Here is a 20,118-nt window from a genome sequence, read left to right as displayed (position 1 = left end):
CACGTTCACAAGACAGCAGCCAATGAGAGGGTGAGATTTGACCGAGTGTACGTAGAATTATTAAGTTCATCCTAGAGGTCATTAAACCCGCGAATTCTTCCGGTCCCTACCAATCTGTGACTTATTAAATGTCAATGTTTTTTTAAAGTATGTACAGCAGGCAGAGAAGTCATTCCTGGAGAAGTCTTGCCCTTGTTTGGGTAACAAGAGGGCCACGTACCCAGTAGCGATGCAGTAAATACAGCTCTTACCTTTGTCGTCACGGATATCGTGAAGTATGTTAGAATACTAGGGAATCCCTATAAAGAATCAGAGCTAGTGGAAATTATTGAAGATGATTTGTGTGCTGAAGTTCGCACACATTGCCTGGTTCAGAAACCATCATCACTATAGATGAGTTACAAGATCGTCGTTTCTTCAGCTGACAGACGGACTCGTGTTTCGAACAGGGGGATGAGAACAGTAGTAGATGGGTCTAGAAAGTGTTCGGAACTTACACAGGGAAACATGAGGAACGTTGGTTTTCAGTTGAAGGACAAAAAGGGAACAGCCTTGTATGTCTTTAGTTAAAAAAAAGTTGATGGACCATTCATTTGTTAAATATTTCAAGGTCAATCTGTGACTTATGAAACGTCAATGTTTTTTTAAGTATGTACAGCAGGCAGAGAAGTCTTCCTGGAGAAGGCTTGCCCTTGTTTAAGTAACAAGAGGGCCACGCAGTGAATACAGGAATGTTGGTGTTCAGTTGGAAGGACGGAAAGGGAACGGCCCGGCTGGTGCGCAGAGCCCGCGGGCCGATGACGCTGGCGGCGGGAATGGGCGGCAGGCTGCGCTCGGCGCCGCCCCCGACCTCCCCCTGGCGGCTGGCGGCGGGCCCGCCCTCGCTGCCCGCCCCCAGGCACCCGGAGACGGAGGAGGAGTACCAGGCGCTGTACCAGGACCGCATCTTCCTGGCGCAGTCGCAGCAGATCTTCCCCATGAAGGAGGACCTGGCCGACTGGATCAACAAGGCGCTCGGTGAGTTCCCTTTCCCTTCCCCCCAATCCTCCATCCTCCTCCATGGGGGGGACTTCAATTGATTTAGTTGTTGAGGAATATCCATCCCTTGGAAAAAAAAAAAGCGGGTTGGCCCGGGGGTCCTCCGCCGGGATAATTTATAAAAAATATTTTCAGAGAACAAATTTGTAAAAACACATTGCTCTCATTCAGGGGCGCAACAACAGGGGGGGGGGGCAAGGGTATTTTGCCCCACCCCTTCTGAAACCTTGAAGTGGGGGCAAACGGGGGCAAAGAAAGTGCTGTGTAATGAGTTTTTAGATAATAAAACTGCTTAAATAGCACAATTTTCCACCTTGAAATACACATCTTCCCGGGGGAGGACCCCCGGACCCCCCGCTTCAACAGGGGGGGATCGATGATTCTTTATAAAAAAGGTATATTTGGAAATTTAGTTGTTGCGCCCCTGCTCACATTACCACGATTGCACTAAATGCACCATGCGCAAACATATGGGTTGTATCACAAATCATATTTTTAATGTAACTGCGAAACTAAATATATTATTGGAGGGGACGAAATTGAAGACTTTTATTATTGGGGGGGGGGGGGGGCGTGTCCCCCCCCCCCTCGGTTGCGACGCCCATGTCCTCCTCAACCCCTCCTCCTCCACGGTATTTGAAGGGTCGGGCTGACTGACTGCACGCCACAAAAATATGTTGGAAAATCAAATGAAATAAATTTGCCGAAGTAGCTTGGCTCCTGGGTTGTAGCCGTGTCCTTGGCGAATAATTCACCACGGCTACAAACCCATAAGCCAAAAAGCTACTTCAAACAATGACCGTGAAAGCCTGCGAACATTATTAAATACATTTTTTTTCTACAACAACAAAAATTTCGCGGTGGTTGTAGGACTTTCGTTCAATCGTTCGTAATTTTTCTGTCTTAAATACTTACTCTACAGGGTTTCCAAGGATTTTACTTGTAAAATATACAAAAAATCCTTTCAGTGTAGGTGAGCATTAAGAAAGGATTTTGAAAAAAAAAAAAATCTTTAAAAGGGTTTAAATAGGGGATGAAAATTTCTATGAAAGTTTGTCATTTTTTGAAGTTGTAAATATGGAAATGGGTGTTTAGGCTTATTTTTTTATAAATACAGGTCAGTTGTATAAGCGTTTTTTTGGTTAATCATCCAAAATGAGTACAAAATACTTTTTCATCCGGCACACGGCAAGTTTTCAATAAAATTGTTCTTCAACCAAACGACAAAGACGTGTACCAGCCTCGGGAGGAACTTTAGACTTATATTGTCGTGTTGATCCTGCAGCCCGAAGTTAGTTGGTCGATTCAGTTTCGTTATGTACATAACAACCCCACTAGAAACTCATGCACCGACTTACATACCTATACATATTGTAACATACTTCCAGACGTGCTAGAAACTAAGAGACATTTTTACAGCAGGTAGATTTCGGTCCGAAACCAACATGAAATTTGTTGGAAACCTCCAGGAAAAATTAAACTTTCAAAAACTTAACAAGTCGGTCCATCGTGCCTTGTGTAGTGGACGAATCGTCATGGTAACACCATTTTTCCCCCCTTAAAAACTCCCGTGTAGTGATTTATAAACGTTTGCTTTTGAGGATGAAAAGCACGGGTATAGTAGTATAAAAATAATGAAAACCAAATAAAATCGAAATAATAAATAGCCAGGCATCTTTAAAGTCGGTGCATACCTATCTTCGGAGTTTCGTTGTGGCAGAAGGGTGGAACATTTGAAAACGCGGATTGTACCGTCGCGTCGTCGCACTGGATTTGGCGAGATCTGCAATTCAGATCCCGTGAAGTTTTTGTCGTTTCTCCATCGGTTATACCTCAAATAGAGAGAATTTTTTTTGGTGCTAGGTAAAATTCAGTACTGTATTTTCAGATTAATTTTTTTCACACACTTGATGGACAGCTGCGTTATTCAAACTTTGGTCATTTGACGTTCAGAAGGAATCTGAGCCACTTCCAATCACAGAGTTGGGCGTGAAGATCCTTCGCCACGTCGCAGAATCAAATTTATTTATTTATTTATTTATTTATTTATTTATTTATTTATTTATATATCGTCTTTATTGGTGGCGAAGTTAAGGCGGTACACATTTTCTTACACTTAACCACTTTTCTGCAATTACTTCAAATAGTGGAGTATTAAAAATTAAGCATGATATAAGCAGATGTTGACTAAATATTAAGAGAACAAATTAAAATTTTAACTTAATGTTCAAATGTTAACTATTACAAAAGATTCAACCATAACTAATTTAAAGTAATTAAAAATTAAGCATAGACATACATAAAAATGAAAGTAATTAAACATACAGCAAATAGTATCGAAACCTGAAGAAGAAAAAAAAAATAGGTGCTACTACATTAAAAACCAGTCACTCGCACATTCACACACAGATTCAAGCAGTAGGGTAGCGGGTTTCCACACACGAACGGGGACCGGGGACGCACCACAACGCCGAAATACATTAACCCCGAAAAAATGTCATTGCAGGACTGTCACAAAGGTTAGGTTAGGTAAGGTTAGCACGCAAATTCATTCAGTTGTTTTTCATTTTGCACCTGGGGCCCACCTCCCCGCAGCAACATTTTTCGACGTTACTGTATTTCGGCGTTGTGGTACACAGCAGTTTTCTAGCTGTCGGCGTTGCGGTAAATTTGGCATTCGGCGTTATGGTATTCGGCGTTATTGTACGTTCGGCGTTATGGTTACGACCCGCGGGACCGATGTCTGACGCGCTGTCCACCTCCGGGGCCCAGCACAACAGGTTACGTAACACGCTTCTAGTTTTTTGACGGCGTAGCGCGGGCGTAGCCGCGGCTTCTCGAGTTGCCGAGGTCGGCTCGAGTGACAGTTCTCACCGACTCGACTGGGTCGCTCCGCCAGATGTCGATACTCGCTCGCTCGTTCGCTGTCTCAAGAGCCGGAGCCAGAGGCGCAGGGGAAGCCTTCATATCACAGACGAGAGAGCCACACCCGAAGTTCCCCGAAGTTCAAACTAGCTTTTCTTTTTTCAGTTCTATCTCATTGTATAAACCGGCGTAGCATTAAATTTTTGCGGTCGATTAGGATAGGTTAGCTACATTATAAATACTTTAAAACATTGTGGATGGTTGGTTATATTAGGTAAGTAAAGCTACATTAAAAAATACTGTAAAATCATTTTATGGTTGCTTAGCAAATAACTTTTTAATTTGTAGCTATCCAGGGCTAGGAAACCGTTTACATGATTTCACATTATCTTTAATGTAGCTGTCCTAACCAAATAAACCGTCCACAATGTTTTAAAGTATTTATAATGTAGCTAACCTAACCTTTTACAATGAACAACAACAAAAAAAAAACCGAAGATGCACGATCGGGCGTTTGGCTCTCTCGTCTGTGAAAAGAAGGCTTACAGAGGCACAGACGTGCACGGCGATGAAGATTTGCTGTGTCTGCTGGGGCTTACATGTAGGAAAGGAGACATGAAAGATATATCCCCCCTCTCCCTTCTCAACCAAAACAATTCCCCCCCCCCCCCCCTCAATAAGTATGTATAATTCCCACCAACAATAGGAAAGAAATAGGCAGTAAAAAGCGGCTAAAGTGGTTCTATTCCACCCCTCCCCCCGGAAATGATATTTTGCGTACGCTCTTGTATGTATATGTATATATGTGTGTATTTGTGTTTGTATTATATATAAGCGAGTTGTAACACACTCAATTTTATTTCACCGACGGTTATTTTTTTTTTATCTATTCATTATACTGCGGTATCCAACTCTACAAACCTATACTTTCTTCAACTCTACGTTATTTCCTGTGTATTGCTATCTCCATTATGTAGCGAGAAGAAGGAAAAAAATAAATTAAAATCACAGCAACTGGAAATTTTGAAGTTCTATTCACGGCCTTGTTCGGGCATATTCAATTTTATTTCTGCGGGGGATACTTCTTCTGTTGGAACTTTAACCAAGTAGAGGTATAAAACGTCAATCGTTGGGCTTTAAACTTTTGCAGAAACGTTCGTCTATAGACTACGCAATTAGAAAAAGGGGGGGGGGGGGATATTCGAACTGCTTCTTGCTTCCCCGAACTTGTTATGGTTGTTTTCTCAGCAGTTCACTTTCTTCCCGCCAGGCACCGCTAAGTGTCCGTCCGTAAATAGACCGGTCGACAGGAAAGGTTAGTAATTAGCACCGGCCAGAGGCTAGCCTGAACTTGGGGCGAGTTACACATCCTGCTGGAAGCTAAAAAGCGACCAACCTTGAACACGAAACACCGGCTGATATTATTACTTTTAAACATTCTAACTAAACTGGTCAGAATAATTAGGGCCTCAGAAAAAAATACGTCGGCAGATACTTGCTGGGAGAACATCTCGCTTGTTAGTTTCCACACTGAATCGCGACTTATCGGAGAACTGATAACTAGGGACCGGAAAAATTCGCTGGTTCAATGACCTCTAGGATGAACTTTATAGTTCTACGTACACTCGGTCAATTGTCACACTCTCATTGGCTGCTGTCTTGTGAAGGTGTCTCAATGTAGCGGCCTGTGGTTCAGTACAGCTTCGGTTCAGTGTTTCTCACTGGCCCAGAGTCGTCCAGGTGAGTTGTGAGCCAATAGCAGATGCAGCACTGAGGTATAACTATTTGAATTTCAGGCTGTCGTGAAATGAATCCGCGAATTTGTCTGGTCTCTACTGATAAGGGATCTCCATCCGACAAGCCCCCACCCCTTCCATGATGTTCCTCCGCCCAGTTTCTACAGACTGTGCGATGCTCTCTTATTACTGGGACGCACACCAGGGGCTTAGGTGCATTGAGGCCACCTGCACGAAGACGATTACGGAACAGTCTGTGCGTCCTGTTACTGTTTGCGAGGCACGTTGCATTCTTCCTCCTGTTCCGACGGGCTGTCAGTAGTCGCTGCTTGTAGCTCGTACATTAATAATTTTGACCAATGAATTTCAATTTAAATCAAGCAATTATATATGTCTTACCATTTTTTTACGATGTGGGTCGAACTGTCGGTAGAACTGCATTAGTTATTTTTACACACCCGGAAATTTCGTTAATTGGTAGAATTTAGTGTCATAGGTGTGTTAAAACCATTTTTGCTTTTCCATAGGTTGATTTTTTTAAACGAGAATATTTTATCCTTTTTAATTGGCACTATCTGATTCGCTTGCTTCTCTCCTAGCTGGGCATCTTTGGCTCACGGTCCGCACCTACTGTACGCGATTTTTTTCTAACCTAACTAAAACTAAGTGTATTTTGGAGGGGTCCGGGTTAGGGAGGGACCTAGGTGCGTCTCAGGCCGAAGCCTATACGCCTAGTCATGCTGTTATTAGCCATGCAGGAAGAGAGTCGCATGCATCGTGTGCTAGGAGGGGATTGGCCAGCCATGGCAACGATTGGCGCCATGACTAACTCCCCTCACTCTTAAATCTAGACTATAACTAGAGATAGGTTGGGCCCAGGTAAAACCTACATAGACACAGGGAAAACCCTTGGGCACATTCATGCGGGATGCAAATTGGCATGCATTACGTGTAGGAATTTACAGGAGACAGAGGATGGTCTGGATGAAGTTTTTGGACAGAGTAGAAAAGAGTCTACCATGCGGGGGTTGGGCACTTGAACTAGTGGTCCGCTTTGAATTTTATTTGTATCTGGAATATTTGACCAGGGACGCAAGCGCCCCTGGTGGTGAGTGGTTACACTGACCACTCACTCCGCCGCCAGTCAGCACCTAAAAAACTAAGAAACTAAGACAGAAAAAAGATAAATGACTTACAAACTAGGCATTTCGTTACGAAATATGCAAACACCCTACTCAGGGATGGACGTGCAGTGCTTAAGATAAAACTAAAATAATAACTGTAAGTATTATTTTTTTTTCTAACCTAACTAAAACTAAGTGTATTTTGGAGGGGTCCGGGTTAGGGAGGGATCTAGGTGCATCTCAGGCCGAAGCCTAGACGCCTAGTCATGCTGGGATTAGCCATGCAAGGAGAGGGTCGCATGCATCGTGTGCTAGGAGGGGATTGGCCAGCCATGGCAACGATTTATTATTTTTTTTTTTATTTTGTTTTTACCGCAGCCGACGGGAGCCGGAACTTGCCGACGGGAGCCGGAACTTGCCGACGGGAGCCGGAAATTGCCGACGGGAGCCGGAACTTGCCGACGGGAGCCGGAAATTGCCGACGGGAGCCGGAACTTGCCGACGGGAGCCGGAACTGGCCGACGGGAGCCGGAACTTGCCGACGGGAGCCGGAACTTGCCGACGGGAGCCGGAACTTGCCGACGGGAGCCGGAACTTGCCGACGGGAGCCGGAACTTGCCGACGGGAGCCGGAACTTGCCGACGGGAGCCGGAACTTGCCGACGGGAGCCGGAACTTGCCGACGGGAGCCGGAACTTGCCGACGGGAGCCGGAACTTGCCGACGGGAGCCGGAACTTGCCGACGGGAGCCGGAACTTGCCGACGGGAGCCGGAACTTGCCGACGGGAGCCGGAACTTGCCGACGGGAGCCGGAACTTGCCGACGGGAGCCGGAACTTGCCGACGGGAGCCGGAACTTGTCGACGGGTGAGCTCTCCTCGAGCGCCCGACGCCGCGAAATGGACCGCGACGCGACACCCTGAGAGACGGCCGGAAGTTGTCTCCTGTCCGCGCGGTCCTACAGGAAGGGAGGGCTCGTTAGCGCAGACTCGTTCCCCCCCCCTCCCCCCCACCGTGGCACGCACTTCCGCCCGCCGCTGACAGCTTGGCGGTTTTCTCCGATCACTCTGGATGAGTTGTGATGGAGCATGCGCCAGCGAAAACGAGGCGTGGCTAACCGAATCGTTGCATCCGGACAATTCCCATTCATAGAAATGGCTCAACAGCTGCATCCCTTTCCGTCTCGATTTCATCACCCCCTCCCCTCTCCCGTGTGGTTTTCAACCTATATCCCTAAAAAAACAACAACTTTATTCCAGCTAATATGTGCCCTTTTTGAATATCGCTGACTCTGGCTCACATATGGTGTATTTAAGAATACGCTAAGTCTGTATGACTAGGGGCATGCATATTTCGCGAAAAAAATTCCGAGACCAGCTGAAAGTCAAAACAATGTAGCACCGTCTGCGTTCCGTGATTGGGTGGGTTTCTTTCAGGTACATGTCGATTGTTACAACCACCAATCACAGTAGGTCAGTGCGGAATCAAACGCGTCCTGAGTGGCTCGGTAAAACAAGGCGACGACTTCTCTCGCAGACGGCCGCCAATCACAAGGAAGAGACCGCTGGTGCGGGTATACCTTGTTGCAGTCTAGGAGACGTTAAGGTTTTTTTCGTGAAAAATTCCTGCCCCTATGTATGAGTTATTCTGTTTCCGCTGTTAGTGTTTAAACAGTATTTTTAGAGCAGTGAAAACCGCTAAAACGCTAGAAGTATTTTCAGTCATTAAACAGCCGTCACTTATTCTTGAAAGCACTGAAGCGGACTTATGTTACACCTTTATCTTTATTTCTATGGTTACCGCTCAAATCTCATAGTTATCCTATGCACGATTAGAAGATTGCGCGCCAGTCCACCGTCTTGCGCTTAGAGGCGACAAGGCGTTAGAAGCACCAGCGAGTGTCACCTAACTAACACATACACACTCCTGACTAGACGGGCCCCTCAATATGTGAAGCTTGGGTTAGTATGTTTTCAGTTATTTTGTTACGTAGCCAATCTTCATTTTTCTTTCTGAAAAAAAAAAAAAAAAAAAAAAAACACTTTCGATGTGAGGACTTCAAGTGATAAATGCTAGGAATTGTTTTTTTTTTTCTCGAGTGCGTGAGGATTTTTGTGGATAGCAATTTTAGTAAATATCTTGTAAATTTGATTAGATAACTATTGCTGAGAAGATCATGTTTTATTTTTGTTACATGTTTTTGTAAGATATGCCATTAAATTTTGAATTTTTTTATTTTAAATATTCCATGCAGTCTTTAACAAGCACAAAAAAAAAAATAAGAATTTCCAACGCACGGACACGATCTATCCGTAGAGACCGGAAAAATTGGCGGATTCATTTCACGACAGCCTGAAATTCAAATAGTTATACCTCAGTGCTGCCTCTGATATTGGCTCACAACTCACCTGGACGACTCTGGGCCAGTGAGAGGGTGACATTTGACCGAGTTTACGTATAACTATAAAGTTCATCCTAGAGGTCATTGAACCCGCGAATTCTTCCGGTCCCTATTATCAGAGACAGGAAAAATTCGCGGGTTCAATGACCTCCAGGATAGACTCCAATATCCTCTACACACTCGGGCAAATGCCACCTGTTCATTGGCTGCTGACTTGTGAGTCGTCTCGACTGGGTGGCCTGTGATTCGACACTTCTATGAGTGAGGGTCTCTAATTGGCCCTCAGTCCTCCAGATTAGCAGTGAGCCAATTGCAGAAGCAGCGCTAAGGTATAATTATTTGAATTGTAGCATATCACGAAATGAACCCGCGAATTTTGCAGGTCTCTGCCTATTATCCGTTGTGGGCTCAACCATTGGCGACGCTTTATAGGTATCGTAGCATTTAGCGATTCAGATCGGACGGTATTTTGTCACCGACTGTGACTGTAACCCCCGAATAGACGTGTTTCACAACAAACCTAGGTTTTCGAGAGGCACGCGTCAGTGAGGTCGCTTTACGCTTCCCTAGGCCGCGTGTCTGTCGTCATGGTTACGACAGTCGCCATGCCCCCTCCCCTGTTCCCGTCGTGGGACGCTTTCGTGCGGCTGTCACGCCCGCGCGGATCTCGCTCGCCGCACTCAACTCTCCACGACCTCGGAACTATACCTGCGACGGGGCAGCCTTCTTTTCACAGACGAGAGAGCCAAAACCCGAAGTTCCCCGAAGTTCATGTTTTTTTCCCCCCGTATCTTTAATGTAGCTATCCTAACCAAATCAACCGTCCACAATGTTTTAAAGTATTTATAATGTAGCTAACCTAACCTTATTGACCATTAGTATACTTTTATCAACACCGCCATATTTATTTACAATGAACAAAAAAAAAAAAACCGCAGATGCACGATCGGTAGAGACCGGAAAAATTCGCGAATTCATTTTGCGATAGGCTTAAATACAAATAGTTATACCTCAGTGCTGCCTCTGCTATTGGCTCACAACTCACCTGGATGACTCTGGGCCAATGAGAACGCCCAACCAAAGCTTTATCGAATCACAGGCTGCTACGTTGAGACGTCTCACAAGACAGCAGCCAATGAGTGGGTGACATTTGACCGAGTGTACGTAGAACTATGGAGTTCATCCAGGAGATCATTAAACCCGCGAATATTTCCGGTCCCTAACGATCGGGCGTTTGGCTCTCTCGTCTGTAAAAAGAAGGCTGCCCCCTGTGACGGGGCTCATTCATTGATGCCAACTCATACAGAGTGTTCCCCCTAGGCCCAACTTCAAAGCCCCCTAGATTTTGATTAAAAATCTCTAAAGTTTTCATTGTACACCCTGTTTGAGAGCAAAAAAATTTTTTCTCTTGAAACTTACATTTCCTTATTTTTCTGCCCAAACTGAGCATAATAATTTTGATAAATAACTTTCAGTATCTACAATTTTATATATGTACGAATCTAATTTCGGTTTAAAGAATACACGTTTACTAACCTTGAAGAGTTATGGATCGGTCTCACAACATTTCGTATATTTTTAATGATTATTATTTTTTTTTGCCATTCTGGAAAAGATTTGAACACGAATAAATAATTATTATTGTTTTTTTTTTAAATTCGTTGGCACCACAGAAAAAAAACATAAACGACTTACTTTGCAGTCCAATAAAACTCGCGAGCACACATCAGACTAACGGACACAACCTCAACCAGACAACTTACAACGTGATAACGTTGAACGGTAAAAGTAAAAACGGAATTCTCTTGACCATCAAGTTGTTGTTGGTCGTAGTGCGAAATTCAGCCACCAGCGCCACTTGTGTTGCTGTTTTTTTTTTTTACTTTGTTTTCAAGATATATACTTTAATTTCACGCCTTCAAAAATGTCTTAAATAATGTAGGTACCCGTTAAAAAATCCCCCTAAGTAATCTCCCTAAATAAATGTACCCCCTAAAAAACATCCATTACATCTTGGTTCTCCCTAAATTTGGGGGGGGGGGGGAACCCCCAAATTGGCATCCCTGGGCTCATTGATTTAAGTTTCCCGCCTACCTGGGTGCGCAGAGCTTCAGAACGTACCACCGCATTTGAAAACTGCCCAACATATCCGAATGGTGTCTGTTTACGAAAAGCATTTAACAACACGCCGAGAGTAGATGAGTAATTCCGTTCCCGTATTTATTGTTTTTAGAAGAGTGGAAATGGCTAAAACACGTGTCTACAGAATATTTTTTTTTTTGCGAGAACCAACCTGTATGTTTTCTTCAAAGCACTCAAGGAACTTGCATCGCAACTTTATCTTTATTTATAACTACCGCTCAAATCTTATAGTTGTCCTATATATGTCGATAAGACTGCGCACGAGTTCATACACAGCCTTGCGCTTAGAGGCGATACCGCGCTAGAAGCACCAGCAAGCGTCGCACTTATCTTTTAATGGATGTTTTGGACTGCAACCTTCAGTTGAAAAAATAGATAAAAAAATCAAACCGTTCGTTATGTTAAAGAAAATCAACAAATTGTAATTACCTTTGACGCCATTTTTGTTCCAATACAATTTTCGTTGCTAATAAATTATAGGTATTTTTAAATTAGCGATTATGACTTGTTAGAACTAGGTTAGTATTATATAATAGTTCCACTATTATAACTTTTCATTTGGCATAGCAATTCGCTTTGTACGCCCCTCGATGTTCACGAAAGCGCATATATACGGGTTCATGCTGCCACACGCGGGTCCGCCATCTTGAATTTTTCAACTCGTGGATACGGCAGAAACGAGCGTGCGCACTATAATTTCAAACTGTTAAATTTCCGTTCCGTGATGCGCGCGCATTTCGCTGCGTTTACTTTGCATACTAAAATTTCACCTTCAACGCATCTAAAGAAGTTCAACTTTTAAAAAAATAAGTAAGCGAGTTTTTCAGTACATCTAACCTCCGTAACGAGCAAATTCACGTGTTTTCGTGTTGCAAATACACTTATAATACGAAACTCGGACACGTAATTTAACTTAGAATTCTTAAAAATAATGCCGAGCATGATAAGTACACGCAAATTGTGTTTTAAACTACTTTTCTTGACGCGAATAACAGGTAGTTTTAGCACCCGCCGCTAGAATTCGTTGCAGGATCAGCTACGTCGACTATCGAATCATTCGATTTGCAGGCGAAATCTTAAACAATAAAATGAAACGACTCCGATAACAGCGTAAAAAGACTTGTCAAAATACTAAAACCCCGGATTTGCACCTTATTTTACGACAAGGAATTTTATTAAAATACTGCTCATATTGTTAAAATTCAAAAATACAGTTAATACTATAAAGATTTCCCCTGAGTCAGTGAACTTTTGTTCGTGCTATCCGTCAAAGATGGCAGCGCCGTGGTTACACATTTCCGTTCCAGTCACCACGAAATTACCCCCTATCAAATGCCGCATACCGAGAGCTCAGGTGTTTAACATTAAAGAAGGAATATTTCGGGCGCCTTACTTGGGGGAGTGAACAGCAGTTTCCCAGAGAGAGAGAGAGAGACAAAGAAGGGAGAGAGAGACAAAGAAGGGAGAGTGAGAGACGAAGAAGGGAGAGAGACAAAGAAGGAAGAGAGACTGAGAAGGGAGAGGGACAAAGAAGGGAGAGGGACAAAGAAGGGAGAGAGAGACGAAGGGAGATAGACAAAGAAGGAAGAGAGACAGAGAAGGGAGAGAGACGGAGATGGGAGATCGACGGAGAAGGGAGAGAGATAAAGAAGGAAGAGTGACGGAGGAGGGAGAGAGAGAGATGGAGAAGGGAGAGATCGAGACGGAGAGAGAGAGAGAGAGAGACTGAGACTGCGCGAATGCGTGACGGCTCGCCGGACTGCGACTGCGCAGACATACACACATACACACACCGCCGTGTAGCGGCCCGCTGTCGCGCCCTGGTGGTCGCGCGTGAAGCTGTGCTCTACACAGCCCAATGTTAGGGACGTAACTACAAGAGAGCAGACGGGTCTTGTGCCCCGGGAGCCTCATTCGGGTTGGCGGGGGGAGTTATGGACGTTAAATTGGCAGAGTAATATTTACTACAAATACTACCTAAATATTGTGGCTAATAGGATAAGAACAATAAATACTTACATTTTTTTTAAAATGTACAATCATAAGACAACCATAAGGCCCTAGTAACCTAATGTCTCGCTGCTATCAATAAATAGTACTCCTAAATGTTTCAAACCACCTCGACTAATGTACAGTCCAGTAAAGTGGCAGAAATGACCAAAGGTCAATTTCAGTGTAAGCGTCCCCTAAGGCATTGAAGAGGAGTCGACATGAGTCCCAAAAGTAATTATTAAAAAAAAGAAAATTTAGCGTGTGTAACTCAGTACACGTGATAGAGGTGGAACTTCTTTGGCAATTCAAACCTCGACTCGTAAGTATATCGTCATTGGTAAAACGGTAGAAAGAAAGATAGAGAGAGCGAGATAAAGAGAGAAAGATGATGTTATAAATACACTTGAATACACACAATTAATAATCACTTGGGCCATGTAGTTTTCGCGAAAATATTTTCCGACCAGCTGTGTGTTAAAACTCTGTAGCATTTTTTGTGTTTCGTGGTTTGCTTCGTTTATTTAAGGTAGTTGTCTACTGTCAGCGCACCAATGACAGATATCCATGTAGGAAGCAAACGCGTCCCGAATGGCCCGGCCAGACAGGGGCGATGTCTTCTCGTGCCGGCGGCAGCCAATCACAAGGGAGCAATCGCTGGCGCAGGCATACCTTGTTGCAGCCTAATGAGCGATCAGATTATTTCGCGAAATATGCATGCCCCTAATAATCACTTCAAGATAACGGCTCAGTATATCAATAATTATTAATTAACAATAAATAGTAATCACTGATGAAATACTCATACCATAAAGAAAAAACTGTGCATGTTTCTGCTTCTTCAAACAATTCTGCAATTGCAAATAGATTTTTTATAGCAAAAAAAAATCACAACATATAGTAATACAGCTCTGAAGGTTAGTTGCACCGCAGATTATTTTATTAAAAAAGTATGTATTTTTTATTTAAAAGGAAAATGAGGTTGGAATACAATGATGTGTAATAGGATTCACTGGCCAGGTAAGGAAACGTGCTTTGCTCTTATTGTGATGAGGTCGTGGGTTCGAGACCAACATTGGCAGGAATTAGGTTTATGATTCAAGTAGTTCGGAGTTAGCTGCGGCGCGAAACGCTATTAAAAAAAAAAGCTAAAAATAAAAAATAAAAGTGTCGCGTGCAAGAATAATTGGCGACCTTGTATCTGTGCCGTAAAACACACCATTCTTTTTTTTTTTTTTAATTTCAGTTAATTAGCGAGTTTCTGTCGGAGCTTTTTCCTTCTTCTTAAGGCCATATTTCTACCGTGACGAAACAGCAGGACTTCAAGAGCAAATATTTTAATATTATTATCATCACACAATTTTAACGCGTTTTCGTCTGTCATTCTGTTAAATTTCGTGCAGCAGCTCAATTTTGTAAGCTCAGGGCTTAAAACGTTTCTGCGAAAATTTTTGAATTTTTTGAATCTCTGATGCTAAACTTTTAAGAACAATTTATTTATCTAGGAGGATTGCCTTATGTGTTCAATTTCGTTCGGCCAGAAAATTTCCTTCCCTCAACACTACAATTTTATTGAAACTGATTCAGACAACGATTCAAAGCTTCGTGATCTTGAGTTTATTTTTTTTTAAATCATGGATGCAAACGTTGGTGCTTCTAATGACTAACAAGTAGCTAAGTCCAATACCATATCGACTTAAAAAAAATTAGTTCGTGGGGAAATTAAGGTACCCGACTGGTCAGTTGTGTATTTGTGGAAGTGAGACGGGGTGATACGGTCGACGCTCGCTGGTGATTCTAGCGCGGTATCGCCTCTAAGCGCAAGGTTCTGAACTGGCGCTCAGTCTTCTCGTCGTGCATAGGATAACTATTAAAATTTGAGACGGAGAAATGAAGATAAAGGTGTAGTGCTAGTCCTTTTGAGTGCTTTCAAGAATCTGTACCGGATGTTTCATGCCTAAAAATGATTCTGAAAACAGGTAATTTTTAACCAATTTTTTAATCTTCTAAACATACAGTTAAAAAACGGAATATAGGAACAGAACTACTTAGCATCCCTCAGTGACTTATTAAATGATTTTTGCAAACAGACGCCACTCGGATATATTTGATATTTTTATTATATTATATATTTGTATATTTTATATATTTATAATATAATAATCGCGGTGGTTTCTTCTGAAGCTCTACACACCGCGGGTGTGCTCTTGTAGGAAGGGGCCTTAATTCGATGCACCTCGAAACGGGCCGGAACCAATGAGAAACAGCCACGTTTCGAGCTGGAGCGAGTTCCGCGTGCTCGACTCGAAACGTCGGCGAGCTAATAGCCCGCACAGCGGAACTACGTTCCGTAATCCCCTTGCTATCTTCAGCGCGTATTTGGTGTGCCAGCTGCAATTACAAGCGGTGACGAGCGGTAGTTTTCCTTCCATTATGATTTTAAAAAAAGTAGCCAGAAAAACTTCTACCGAACTGGAGAGTTAATGGGAGCCAAATGTGGCCTTGAAATGGCTACTGGATGTATACAAGTCTCAAGGTTATTTTTTTTATATTTAAATATCTTAGCTCACAGCATACGGCATTTGGCAAGAGTAATTTCGTTAAAATGGAACGGAAGTCAATGAACGGAAACATGACAACAAAGATGGTGGACACACGTTTAGCAGCATGGACCCGTATATAGTCACTTTCGAGAACATTAGGGTACATAAACGTATTGGTGTGCCAAATGAATCTACCCTGGAATATGTTTGGTTAACAAAAATGGTCACAGTAAACAGTAATCTCAAGTTTTAAAATACCTAAGTAAACTGGCATTAACAACAATTATAATATATATTCTACTTCCAAATTTCCAATAGGCTCTGTAGCAGTCGGCCTCCGTAGCGCAGTCGATAACACACCGGGATACGGTGGGGGGGCTCCGGGTTCGAAACCCGGGTAAGACATGGATGGAATTTGTATTGTTTTAATAAACCTTCAACCAACACTACAATTTCACAATGACTCGGGGTGACATAACATTACAACACTAAAAGGGGAAGGGGAAGGGGAAGGTGGGGGGGGGGGGGGAGATTATTGGAACTGGTGACTGTCAAAATTTGCCAGTGTGCCATCAATCTTTTTTTTATTATTTTTTTTTTTTAAGTAGCGCAGCGGTAAAGCGCGCGCCAGCTAATCTCAAGGGGCGTGGTTCAAATCTCGTTCCTGGAATATATATATTAAATAACATTATCATATAATAATTTTGAATCAGCTCAATAAGGTTAAGATTTGTGTTGAAGAAGTATTTACAGGCTGATGTCAGTCGTTTAAGCAAAAACAAATATATAAACATGTAATACTTAGTGTTATAATATATGTTTTAAAGTCTTTCAGTTGATATTTTAGTAATGCCTTAGAATTATAATGACTAACGTTTGTGGAAACTTAATAGTACTAAATGTTTATGAATTTTAACAAGACAAAGCAGTGTTTTAATATAATTCCTTGTCGACAATTATGTCTAAAGCTGGGGTTTTATCGGAGCCATTCCCAATAGTTTAAAAATTTTGGTTTTATCTTGCTACTAATTGCTTTCTGCAGTTGATGTGGCAAGCAACGGTTACGATTCATGCAGCGAATTCTAGCGGCGGGCGCAGAAAGTGTGTGTGTAATTCGCATACATAAATTTTGGTATATTTAAAAATTTTGATAATTGGGTAGTTTGGTATTATTTATCAGTTTATTTATCACGCTCGGCATAATTTTAAAGAGTTTTACTAAAAACGTTTTGTCCTGGATTCGTACTTTTTAAGTTATTTGCAACATGAACAACATCATGAGAACACGTGAATATGCTCGTTACATAAGTCAGATGTCTACACATCACTGGCGTGTACTGAAAGACTCGCTCACATTATTTCCCCCTTCAAACCTACGCGACGATTTGAAAACTTTTAAAAATATAGTTTTTAAGTAGTAAACCAAAATAAATTTTTTTAAAAAATCCATATTTTCCTTGATGGCATACGTTTCCGCTTAATTGCGCGGGGGGGGGGGGGGGGTGGTAGTCTTCGCCATCTTGCTTGCGTGCTAATTTTTTTTGGGGTTGTGCTTTGAAATGCCAAAAAAAAAAGTAATAAATAGTTCATAATTAGAATAATATAATAGCAAAGAGAGATAAAAAACAAGATGGCGGGGCATAATACGTCTTTAGTCTCTCGGTCTGACGCGCCATGTTTGCTATCATAATTTCTATCATTATTATTATTTTTGTGCCCCTCCCCTCCGTTTTCCAACCCCAAATCTGGCGTCGCGCTCGCCCTCGCCGCTAATAATAACTCCCCGAGTGTTGTGAGTAGTCCTAAAACACGGAAGCGTGCCTGTGGCTACTCACGCTCCTCACCTTGAACTCCGGCGTAGTAGGCCAGCGGTTTTCTTTTTCTTTCTCTTCTCGGTAATGGTACAAGCTTCCATATTCGCGCTACACGGGTCGCCGGCGAAGTGACGTCATTTCCAGGAAACACCCCCCCGCCCTCCTTCTCTAAAGGTACGCGTGGCTGTCGCAACCATTTCCACCCGCCTCGCCCCACGGCGATTTTCCCCCTCAACCTAATCAAAATTTAAATGTATTTGTAGGGGAACGTATTTTTTCGCGAAAAGATTTCGAGACCGAGAGTTTAAACACGTTTAGCATTCATTGCCTGTGCATCGTCATTGGTCGGGTGTGTGTGTGTGTGTGTGTATATATATATATATATATATATATATATATATATCTTATATATAAAATTCTCGTGTCACAGTTTTCGTTGCCATACTCCTCCGAAACGGCTTGACCGATTTTGATGAAATTTTTTGTGCTTATCCGGTATCTATGAGAATCGGCCAACATCTATTTTTCATCCCCCTAAATGTTAGGGGTAGTCCACCCCTAAATTTTTTTTTATTTCCAGTTTTTGGTAGGAAATCACCATGGCAACGGCTGTTGCTTTGTTGATGCTTCATTCGTCTCTATGGCAACGACTTTTTCATTGTTAGTGCAGTCCTCATCACCGTTGAAATTTTGCAAGTACTTTAAATATCAAAAATTGCCCTTTTTTTTCAAGTATATATATTTTACAGACTTGAAACTTCACAGTAATGTTCCTTATGTTACGCAGGATGACATTTTCCGAAAATTAGATCCCATAGCATAGGTGGTTAAAACCAGGCAACAGTGGGTACTTTGTCTGCATGAGAACAGTATTTTGCATTGTTCATGCCTTCTGCGTCTCCATGGCAACAGGCATCGCGCGGCAGTGGCGTACCCACAACGAGGGGCATGTATTATGAGCGGCGCAAGAGTGATCTGCCTGTAGACTGCCGTAGCGAAGTACAGGTACATCAGTTTTATGTTGCGTGCACGAGTCGGGAAACCATCGGTACATTATACAGCATTGTAATAAATTTTCACGGAATTTTTTATTATTTACCATTACTGTAAATGGGAGATGTGGCATAATTCTTTTTCCATTAGTATAGCCGTGCGAAGCCGGGTCGGGCAGCTAGTATATATATATATATATATATATATATATATATATATATATATATATATATATATCCATCCTCGGATCGCAATGGATTGACTGATTTGGGATCTTCTAGTTTATTTTGGTGGCACTATAAGTTAGATAGCGTAGGTATCAATTAACGATTTCCTCATTTTATTTTGTTAGCTACCAATATGTTCAGAGAAAAAATAATTTAGCTTGAAATTTTTTTTTTGCTTTAGGTACATATACATATACTATGTATATTCACATATACATACACACACGTGTATACGTATGCACGTGGCATTCTTGACTCAGATAAATATAACCGCAAGTCATAAATCATGTGGTATGGTTTTAAATCAAGGTGATTATTCAGTTAATCACCGGAAGTTAATTAAAGTTCTATTTTTGTCAGCTGTGCGCGTTGGTGCGCCTTGCGGTCTATGCAACTCCGCGCATCACATCTGTTTAGCGCGTTGCCTGAGGGAAATTGTTTAGGCGGCAAACCTATGTGCAAGATACTTTTATTACCGCGCTTTTATTAGCTTGACCTGTAAGTATAAATGGACTATGTAATAAAAATCTTCCCATTAAAATTGTACCCACTTTTCGACGTCCGAATGTGTTGAAATTTTGCATACATTTAAATGACCTCTGGCCATACAATATTGTGATAACTTTAGACCTTAGGGTTAAGGGGGAGTGGGGGTCAGCTGATCTAAACCACTAATTTCGTGCTATGGGTAATAACCATGTATTGTGTGTATACATGGTCAGGGAATGGTAAGAATTTGCCCCAGAGTCGACTATGCCCTAGAGATCAAATTTGGAAAATTTTTAAAATATATTATTTTCGATTTCAGTGTGTTACCGAGGCCGGTTTATTGTGTAAAATATGCCGGGGAAGGGGTTAAAGCCCTAAAATCTTTAAAGCTACTGTAACCCAACTTGGAGGCAGATTTTAGGAAAATTCCGTACTCATTTAATGTAGGTATATGTAATATAAAGAAAATCCCGGCCGAGATTCAAGTCTATAGACATATATTTGAAAGAAGTTCAAATGCTTTCATTTTACCTAGTACTCACAAATTTAGATCAGTATTGCTAAAATTTAGTTTTTCAAAGCCATAAACTTTTTATTTTGTTTCATCTTAATTTTTAAATGGCAAGCTAAAACCATTGCGCGGCTAGTCTTGATTCGTTCCTTGGATTCGTTCCTTGGATTCGTTCGTGAAACGAATCACGACGTCGGGAGTCAGAGCAATCAGTTAATAATCGCATCGTTGAGCGAGCGTATACACAA

At 42.2% G+C, this 20,118-nt stretch overlaps 1 protein-coding gene across 1 annotated transcript in view; it reads left to right on the top strand.

Moving 5' to 3' along the window:
- The window catches only part of LOC134536891 (growth arrest-specific protein 2-like), a 144,243-nt gene that overhangs the window by 84,994 nt on the left and 39,131 nt on the right, over positions 1 to 20,118 (top strand). Inside the window, exon 2 of the mRNA XM_063376953.1 lies at positions 785 to 1,017. Within this exon, the coding sequence (XP_063233023.1) occupies positions 798 to 1,017 (220 nt within the window). The 5' untranslated portion in view covers positions 785 to 797. The remainder of the gene's footprint in view (positions 1 to 784; positions 1,018 to 20,118) is intronic.

This window comes from Bacillus rossius, chromosome 11, assembly GCF_032445375.1.
Source record: "Bacillus rossius redtenbacheri isolate Brsri chromosome 11, Brsri_v3, whole genome shotgun sequence".
Classification (NCBI taxonomy): Eukaryota; Metazoa; Arthropoda; class Insecta; order Phasmatodea; family Bacillidae; genus Bacillus; species Bacillus rossius.
Note: the sequence above shows the minus strand (reverse complement) of the source record. Positions and strands in the feature narration are given on the sequence as shown.